The sequence below is a fragment of the Pseudoliparis swirei genome, chromosome 9 (assembly GCF_029220125.1).
Source record: "Pseudoliparis swirei isolate HS2019 ecotype Mariana Trench chromosome 9, NWPU_hadal_v1, whole genome shotgun sequence".
Lineage (NCBI taxonomy): Eukaryota > Metazoa > Chordata > Actinopteri > Perciformes > Liparidae > Pseudoliparis > Pseudoliparis swirei.
This window is the reverse complement of record NC_079396.1, coordinates 21,518,042-21,527,966: the sequence shown is the minus strand read 5'-3', so window position 1 is coordinate 21,527,966 and position 9,925 is coordinate 21,518,042. Positions and strand designations below refer to the sequence as shown.

The following is a 9,925-nucleotide window of genomic DNA, read 5'->3' as shown; positions in this document are numbered from 1 at the left end:
ACCAGAATGATGCGAAGAGAAAAGCGTAAAGAAAGAAAGGAACCGCTCCTGATTGGAAGCAAACCACATCACCTGGTTAACATGGTGGAGGCAGTGCTATGGCATGGACATGCCAATGATCCACCTTGAAGTCCTTTTTATAGACGTGATGGCTGCCAATGGCAGTGGGTCACTGGTGTCCATTGGTGATGTCAGAGCTGATATACAGGACTGTCTCAGAAAATTAGAATATTGTGATAAAGTTCTTTATTTTCTGTAATGCAATTAAAAAAACAAAAATGTCATGCATTCTGGATTCATTACAAATCAACTGAAATATTGCAAGCCTTTTATTCTTTTAATATTGCTGATTATGGCTTACAGCTTAAGAAAACTCTAAAATCCTATCTCATAAAATTAGAATATTTCCTCAGACCAAGTAAAAAAAAAAATTTATAACAGCAAAACAAAATCAAACATTTGAAAATGTCCATTAATGCACTCAGTACTTGGTTGGGAATCCTTTTGCAGTTGATTAGTAATGAATCCAGAATGCATGACATTTTTGTTTTTTTAATTGCATTACAGAAAATAAAGAACTTTATCACAATATTCTAATTTTCTGAGACAGTCCTGTAAGTAGCAGGATGAGTTTTAAGGTGTTAAGGCTATACTATCTGCTCAGATTCAGCAAAATGCTGCAAAACTGATTGGACAACGTTCTCAGTACAGATGAATAATGACCCAAAACATACTGGGAAAACAGTGCAAGGCAAATTAATGGAATATTCTTCATTGGGCAAGTCAGTCACCTGATCTCAACCCAAGTGAGCATGCTTTTTATGTACTTCAGATGAGACTGAAGGCAGAAAGAACCACCAACAAGCAGCCAGTGGTGTATAAAGTACCCAAAAGTCATACTTGAGTAAAAGTAAAGATACTTGACTGGAAAATTACTCAAGTAAAAGTAAAAGTCACCTATGAGAATACTACTTGAGTAAAAGTATTAAAGTATCTGATTTTTTTTGTACTTAAGTATCAAAAGTAATTTTCTGATATTAAATGTACTTAAGTATTGAAAGTAAAAGTAAAAGTAAATGCTGTTAATAAAAAAAACAAAGGGTCAGAATTTTGAGAATTATTAAGTTTATTTGTTTGGGTGCTGTGGCCGCCATGAACAAGGAGTATGAGCTAGGATGAACTTAACAATATATGAATACTATGAAATTACTAAAATATAAAAACACGATTAACACAGAAAAAAGCAGCACCAAAAGTAACAACCAGAATCATCACTTTAAAGTGAAAAATGTATTGTTCATCTTCAAAAGAAGTTGATTTTCAAAATGGACAGATTTCAGTGTCGCTCTTCTGGGGCTGAAGACGAGTCCTGCGATGCTGAAGAGCCGTTCACATGGTGCAGGTAGAGTGTGTCTAGCTTCACAGGCCCTGATGCAGGTAGAGTGTGTCTAGCTTCACAGGCCCTGATGATGCAGGTAGAGTGTGTCTAGCTTCACAGGCCCTGATGCAGGTAGAGTGTGTCTAGCTTCACAGGCCCTGATGCAGGTAGAGTGTGTCTAGCTTCACAGGCCCTGATGCAGGTAGAGTGTGTCTAGCTTCACAGGCCTGGTGCAGGTAGAGTGTGTCTAGCTTCACAGACCCTGATGCAGGTAGAGTGTGTCTAGCTTCACAGACAGCAGCACACAGTTGAGAAGCATTTCAGCAAGTCAATGTGATCCACGTCTCCATCCAGCTGTTTGCTGCTGTCATGCGCTTGAGATGACGAAGAAGAAGTCCTCTTCATCAGATGAACTGGACCTGGTGGCATTACCTAGCTGCAGGGAGGGTTCTTCCATGTGCTGCTTGATGTAGTCCATTCCTGAAATAAAGTGAGAGTATTACAGACATGATAGAATTAATAACACTTCCTAACATGTCATGACCCCAACCAACGGTTTTGTACAAAATAGTTTATTTTAATTTGAAGTTTATACATTTAGTTTCATGCACTGTCCGTGCATCCAGAGTTGATTTGTGAATATGTACTTGTATCTCTGTAGTTAAACACAACAACAGTCCCAAATCAATATCGTCGCCATTACTGGACCGTCATTCTTATAATATTAATACAAATAATTATAATAATGCTGTAATGATTAACATTATATTATAGCTAAGACGACTCAAATCAACAAATTCTCACAACTGTCAACACTTCTTCAGCTCATTAACTCGCTCGCGATCTGTCTTCTCCACTCACGCTAATTGTCTCATTTAATTTACGATAGCTAGCGAACGTTAGCCTAACATACAACATGCGTAGGACAATCAGACACCTGTTTCCCCCCCTCTCCTGCCAAAGATATAACTTACTCCAATCCTGAGGACAACATTGCTAGATATCTTAACAGGTTTATGATGACTAAACATTAACGTTGCGGCTCATGGGATTAATCTTAATTTACCTCAATGTGTTTCCTGAGGTTGGTGAGTTGTTGAAGGCCAGTATCTCCGTAGCTTTCGGTCGGCATGAGAGGCACTTCATCCGGTAGGAAGGAACTTTCACTCCGACAAAAGAAAAGAGTTCGCCCAAATATGGCCACGGACGTTGATCTTGGTCCCCGTGGTTGTTCGAGTAGCTTCCATTGCTGCTCCACATGAAATGAGTCGTATCTGTAGCCGCTCGCTCGCTAACATCCTGGGCATCACTGGGAATTGAAAGAACGCGGCAAGGACCACTGATCCCCAACCTGGTGCTCGTGCTGCGTTCAGGTGCGCTGCGGTGTGTTCCACAACAGTCCCCGATGTTTCTCATGATTATTTGTTTCCGTAGTAACGAGTAACGATACTGTTTCAGGGGAAATGTATCGGAGTAAAAGTACAAGTTTTCATTGCAAAATGTAGTGAAGTAAAAGTAAAAGTAAACAGAAATATAAGTAGTAAAATAAAGTACAGATACCCAAAAAAACTACTTAAGTAAAGTAACGAAGTACTTCTACTTCGTTACTATACACCACTGCAAGCAGCAGTAGGCTGTAGAGAAGGCCTGGCAAAGCATCTCAGGGAATAAAACTCAGCATTTGGTGATGACTGTGGAAGTAAGACTTTATACATTAACTGAAAAGGATTTTCCTCCAAGTATTAAAAAGAATCATTATGTTCACTATTATGTTAGTTTGTCCAATTCCTTCTGAATCTCTGAAAATGTGGGTGACTGTGTTGTGTAATGTTCCCTGACTGTTGATACACATCAATCCTTGTCCTGAAATGGAAAAGTTGGAAAAAGGAAAGTTTAAATGTGATCACTAATAAATAAAGACTACTTCAGCTGCTGTTACCATGGAAAACATTTAATCATAATGTTAAATAAAATACAATCATGTGTTCATCAAGGTCATCTTATCTGCATGAATTGGCCAGCTCTCTTGATCTGATTGACTTTGCAGAGTTACCTTGACATAACCTTTTGTGCTTTGATGCAGTTTTATCTGGCAATAATAAAACAGATATCATCTTCATGTCATCTTCAGCAGATCTTTATAGTGTAATGTGACAACTATTCTTTTCAAAAGGATCCATTGCATGTCACTGTCATGCCCTTTGTCCCCGTGTCTTATCACATCAATAAAAAGGACTCCAAGGTGGATCATTGGCACGTCCAGCCAATCACTGCAAACAGGTAAACCATCAGCATACAGCTTTGAGTAGCCTATATTTTATTAGTATGTGCAGTATTACTACCTGCAGCGCAGTCTCTAGATGTTAAACTGGTTCCAGTCTACAAAAAACATATTGGAATTTCATAAAGATTCATAATTCTTTCTTTTTTATTGTTGCAGCTTTGAGAAAAGATCAACATGGCTCGTCTAACAATCTTGGCTGGTAAGTTACATTCTTGTATGTTCATTCCTTCAAATGCAATTATTTTGTGCATATTTTAAAATTAATTGAATGTCATTTTTTAAAGGATTGTCTCTTTTGATGTGTCTCCAGATGGGTATGCATTCACTATTTAATGTATTTATATCATAAATGGTCATTTTCTTCTTAATCCCTATGACCTTATAGAGACTCAACTCTAATAATTGTTTCTCTCTCCAAAAGTGTCTTCCACCAAACTGGTGTGCTACTTCACTAACTGGTCCCAGTATAGACCAGGTGCTGGCAGATATCTGCCTGCCAATGTAGATCCCAATCTCTGCACTCACCTGATCTACGCCTTTTCAATAATCAACCCTTCTAACGAGCTGGTGACCTATGAGTGGAATGATGATGTTCTCTACAAATCCTTCAATGCACTGAAGAATAGGTGAGTTGTTCCAGCCTGCAGTCAATCTGCCATTCTCTCACAACTAATCTCATCTATATTTGAGAGGAAGTTGCATGTTTTAGTGTGTCTGGTTAAGTGGTGTCAGCTATTTTTCTGTTTAGTTGTAATACTTAACGCTCGATTTTTGACCATTAGTCTCAGATTTAATCCAAAAACAAGTCTTGTATGGTTGTAATTAATAAAGCTTATTTGTCTCACGCAACAATTTGGATTCAGGTCTTTTACTTGTAGAATATTCTTACATTGTGGGACTGCTACTTCTACAGGGGCAGTAAAGGGTTTAACTTCTCCCTTCACTAATTCATTGTTTATCCTGCACAGAAACCCCCAGCTGAAGACTCTGCTGGCTGTTGGCGGGTGGAACTTTGGTATAACACAGTGAGTCCACAAGGTTTCAACCTAAGGCGGTCGATTACAGTATATCATAGAACAATGACAACATCTTCAACAGTAAAGCTATAACTTTTTTTCACATAATTATAGATTTTCCATCATGGCTGCATCACCTTCCAACCGTGAGAGATTCATCCAGTCTTCAATCAGATTCTTGAGACTGCATGGCTTTGACGGGCTGGACCTGGACTGGGAGTATCCTGGTGCACGAGGAAGCCCACCTGAGGACAAGCATAGGTTCACAGTGCTCTGCCAGGTCAGTTTGTAAAATGTACACCTCCCTTAGTCCCGATCAGCATTGACATAATCCTGCACCAACACAGCATCCTCGTTTGAGATGAAAAAACAATTTGACTATAAATATTCTCATAAAGTACACATAATTACCCTAAACTATTTCCTCTTGCATTCAGGAACTACTCGCTGCCTTCGAAAAAGAAGCAGCTGAGACTCGCAAACCACGATTGCTGTTTACAGCTGCAGTGGCTGCAGGGAGGGGAAACATCGACAATGGTTATGAGATTGCTGAAGTGTTGAAGTAAGTTCCTGAGACGTCGCCATTTAGCTTTTAAGTTGATTAAAAGAAGAGTTATTTTCTATTTTGTGATATTATGCTTGTCTAACAGATCCTTCGACTTTATAAATGTCATGACCTACGACTTCCACGGAGCATGGGACACGTTCACGGGTCACAACAGCCCTCTGTACCGCAGCTCTTTTGATCAGGGCAACAACATCTACTCCAACGTGGTGAGTACAATTCTGAACACAATGCTGTTGTGATCCTCAGCACCCAACACGATGAGTCCCGAACAGGTCTTGTTTTTAAAGACACAAGGAGTGTATGAATGCATCGCCCCTTCCAAAAATAATCCCATATGACCCACTAGAAGTGTGTGGAGTGGTTTGTATGCAAACTGCCCTCTGTCTGTATATTATATCTTTCATATAAATGTACCTGTGTTTGGGCTGTTTCTATTCAATTCAGTTTATTTTGTACAGACCATTATCACAAATTAAAAATTTGCCTCAGAGGGCTTTACAATCTGGACACATACGACATCCCTGTCCCAGGACCTCACATCGGATCAGGATAAACTCCCAAAAAATAGAAAAAACCCTTTCACAGGGAAAAAAAGGGAAGAAACCTTGAAGAGAGTAACAGAGGAGGATCCCTCTCCAGGATGGACAGATGCAATATATGTCATGTGTACAGAAGGAATCATTACAGAGTAACAAAACATTCAATGAGTATGACAGAGTGTATGAATAGTTGGTCGTAGGCATGGACCATGATTCAGACCTCCATGATCCATCAGGCAGATGGAGGTATAGAGGAGGAGTGGGCGGAGCATCAGAGCCAGCCAGGTCCAATGGACCCTTTGAGACGGGAAGTCACAAGGACTTCGGAGAGGAAGCAGAGTTAGTAATGTGCAATGGAGAGATGCAAATTCATCCATAAGTAGAAAAAGGAGAGGAGATAGGTGTTCAGTATATCCTAAAACATCCCCCAGCAGTTTATAAACCTATAGCAGCATATCTAGGGGCTGGACAAGGTGAACCTGATTCAGCCCTAACTATAAGCGCTATCGAAGAGGAACGTCTTTAGTCGACTCTTAAATGAGGTGACTGTCTGCCTCCCGGACTGAAGGTGGAAGCTGGTTGCATAAAAGAGGAGCTTGATAACTGAAGGCTCTGGCTCTGATCCTACTTTTAAAGACACTAGGAACCACAAGTAGCCCCGTATTTAGCAAGCGCATCTCTAGTGGGGCAATATGGTACTACAAGCTCCTTAAGATATGATGGAGCATTACCAATCAAGGCTTTGTATGTGAGGAGAAGAATTCAAAATGTGATTCTTGATTTTACTGGGAGCCAGTGCAGAGCAGCTAATACAGGAGTAATGTCTTTTCTTAGTTCTAGTGAGTACACAAGCTGCAGCATTCTGGATCAACTGGAGGGACCTAAGAGACTTATTAGAGCAGCCTGATAAAAAGGAGTTGCAGGAATCTAGTCTAAAAGTAATGAACGCGTGAAATAGTTGTTCTGCATTTTTTTGAGACAAGATTTGTCTGATTTTTGAAATATTACGTTTATGAAAAAATGCAGGCCTTGAGATTTACTTCATGTGGGAGTTAAAGGAAAATTCCTGATCAAAGATAACGCTGAGATTCTTTACAGTGGTGTTGGATGCCAGGGCAATGCCGTCTACAGAAACCACATCACCAGATAATTGATCTGAGGTGTTCAGGGCCGAGTAAAATAACTTTAGTTTTGTCAGAGGTTAACATCTAGAAGTTGCAGGTCATCCATATTTTGATGTCTTTAAGACATCCTTGAATTGCAGTAAGCTGGTTGGTCTCCTCTGGTTTGATCCATCGATATAATTGAGTGTCATCTGCATAACAATGAAAGTTCATGGAATGTTTCCTGATAATCTTGCCCAAAGGCAGCATATATAAGGTAAATACAATTGGTCCTAGCACAGAACCTTGGGGAACTCCATGACTAACGTTGGCGGTCATCGACGCTTCATCGTTTACAAATACAAATTGAAATTGATCTGATCTGCACACAAACGTAAGTTATGAAAATGTAAAAAATGGTTAATCAAAAAGCAAAGTAAACAATCTTTGTTGCGAGTGACTCTGTAGTTGGTTTTCACCCGCTGGTGAGCACCTTAATCCTTTTTGAGCTGGGGAGGAGGGGCCTACTTTAACAAACCCCACATATTAATTTGTTTTTATTTTTGTAATGTTTCCTTTTCTTCTCAAAGGACTTTGCTTTAAAATATTGGAGGGACCAAGGTGCTCCTGTTGAAAAGCTCATAATGGGATTTGCTACATATGGACGCACATTTCGCACATCATCAGCGGCTAACGGCGTTGGGGCACCAACCAGCGGAGCAGCCTCTGCTGGGCCCTACACCCGTGAGGCTGGGTTTTGGTCTTACTATGAGGTGAGTTAAGGTTCAACACAAGAGCAACCATACGATATAATGCATAACTCAAATAAATTCAAAAAGGATGTTTGAATATAATTTTCTTCCATTTGTGTACAGATTTGTCCTTTCCTCCAAGGAGCCAGCCTCCACTGGATTGATGAACAAAGTGTTCCCTATGCCATCAAAGGAAATGAGTGGGTTGGGTTTGATAACATGCAAAGCATTGCAATCAAGGTAATTAGTAACATATCATCCTCCACATCTATGTTTATGGAGTTAATATGAACAAGGTAAAAGTAGTAATATCACTATCACTACTTGCCAGCTAACAGTATCTATGCCTCCTAAATTAGAAGATGCACACTAGGTAAAGCTCAACGCATTAAAGCTGCACACGCAGCCCAAACTATATTCAATACCTTAGATTGAGCAGAAACGTTATCCTTTGGCAAACACAACCTCAGGTATGGAATTAGGCCATTACAGTTTTTTGTTGTTGCATTTTTGCTATTTCCAAATGTTTCATAGAAACACCACAAAGATGAGCAAATATATACTGTACAGAATTCACAAGCACATTCACCACTCAGTTGACTCAGTGCAATCTGCATGATAGGCTGAACTAATGAGCAGAGCTGGATGACCCTCTGATACTCGCATATAGAAAAAAAAGATCTTAGAAACATGTATTAAAATTCTTATGTCAATGGATTTAATTGTATTTATTTAACCTGACAAAATTATACTTTTCTTAAATATGTTGCTATGTTAAATAACCGTATAAGGCACTTTTTTTACAATAAATATAGCTCAACTACAAACTTCTCCCAACTGGGCGTGGATCTATATGCTAACCTTGTAATTTCTTATTTATGTTTGGGGATTCTTGGATGTGATGAAAACTCTTGCTGTTTATATGTATTAAAAACAACAGAACTTGCATTTTGAACTAAAGCATTATCTCTAATTTAAATCCCATATAGGCACAGTATATGAAAGATAACAAATTTGGGGGAGCCTTCGTCTGGTCTCTGGACCTAGATGATTTTAATGGACAGTTCTGTGGCCAGGGAAACTATCCCCTCATTAGTCATCTACGCTCTATGCTGGATTCAGGTGAGTCAGACCTCAACGCTGCACAACACGTACATGTTTCATCATCTTCACTGAACAAATAAAACCATCCATAATCTATTGAATTGAAATTATAAATGTTGTTATCTTGGTAGATATTCCACCTCCACCTCCTGTAACCACACCTCCACCAGCGGTTACTACACATAACCCAGGCTCAGGCAACAGCACGACTACCAGAGCTCCAACAACTCACAGTGTTCCAACAACTACCATTGCCAAAACAACAACCGTGGGTGTCACTGGAAGTGATTTCTGCTCTGGGAAGGCTGACGGCCTCTACGTAAATGACATGAACCCTAATTCCTTTTATCATTGCTCTCACCGAAACACATACCTCCAGCTGTGTTCAGTTAATCTAGTTTTCAGTAAAAGATGCAACTGCTGTGACTGGGCTTAAATAAATGTCTTTTCGTGAAACAAAACTGTCTTATTTCTAAAATGTTTAATTTGATTACTGTCGGAGGAGAAAATGTGTTAACAGTTCTCTCTCCCAAATGTTTATGGGGGGTAATCTAATCCTGTGGGGTCACGTGAAAAGGTCACAAACCGATGACTTGAGGAAATGACCAAACCGGAAAGGTCACTCAAATGGTCACTTGGTTGTGGGGGTGCAGAATAAACAGAGCCTTCAGGGGTCTCAACTTTCTCTGATAGGGGAAACAGACGGACTCTAGAATGTGTGCATCTCGGCGAGGTGTATAAAGAGGAGGCGAATCAACCAAGAAGGCAGCATTCAGTCTGCCACTCTCATTCGGAGGGTTCAGAGTTTGCTCCACTCAGCTGGGTGTTTCCATGACTTGGTTGTGTGATTACTTATTTGTCTGATGACTTATTTGTCTAAAGGACTCACTTGTCCATTTGTTTGTACCTGGCTCACACTCTGATCATTTGTGAACTTGTTACTATATAATAAAGTGTGATAAGACCACCGTGCTTAAAGTACTTTTGATTTCTCACAAGGCATCGGAACATTAATTCCACCACAATTACGTGTTATAGACTTTTCAATTTTAAAAAACATGATTCTGACATGAAGCAAAAAATGGTGACTTCACAAAAAAACAGGACTGCAGAACACAACAACAACAACATCAAATTGTTACTTGTGCCCTTCATATTACGCATTATATTTTTAATGAATG

The 9,925-nt window shown here is 39.6% G+C and overlaps 1 protein-coding gene across 1 annotated transcript; it reads left to right on the top strand.

The window, feature by feature from the left end:
• The first annotated feature begins 3,430 nt into the window (after positions 1–3,430).
• On the top strand, positions 3,431–9,703 carry LOC130199539 (acidic mammalian chitinase-like). Its single transcript, XM_056423129.1, has 10 exons — positions 3,431–3,976; positions 4,084–4,288; positions 4,631–4,687; positions 4,793–4,958; positions 5,116–5,240; positions 5,329–5,452; positions 7,479–7,661; positions 7,764–7,880; positions 8,630–8,762; positions 8,876–9,703. The coding sequence occupies exons 1-10, from the start codon at positions 3,931–3,933 to the stop codon at positions 9,178–9,180; spliced, it is 1,461 nt and encodes a 486-aa protein (XP_056279104.1). The 5' UTR covers positions 3,431–3,930; the 3' UTR covers positions 9,181–9,703.
• Positions 9,704–9,925: the final 222 nt, after the last annotated feature.

Coding starts and splice junctions, on each gene's coding strand:
- LOC130199539 (XM_056423129.1), top strand. CDS start 3,931: ATGTCATTTTTTAAAGGATTGTCTCTTTTGATGTGTCTCCAGATGG. Junction 5,241..5,328: donor GAGATTGCTGAAGTGTTGAA/GTAAGTTCCTGA, acceptor CTTGTCTAACAG/ATCCTTCGACTTTATAAATG. Junction 8,763..8,875: donor ACGCTCTATGCTGGATTCAG/GTGAGTCAGACC, acceptor TTATCTTGGTAG/ATATTCCACCTCCACCTCCT.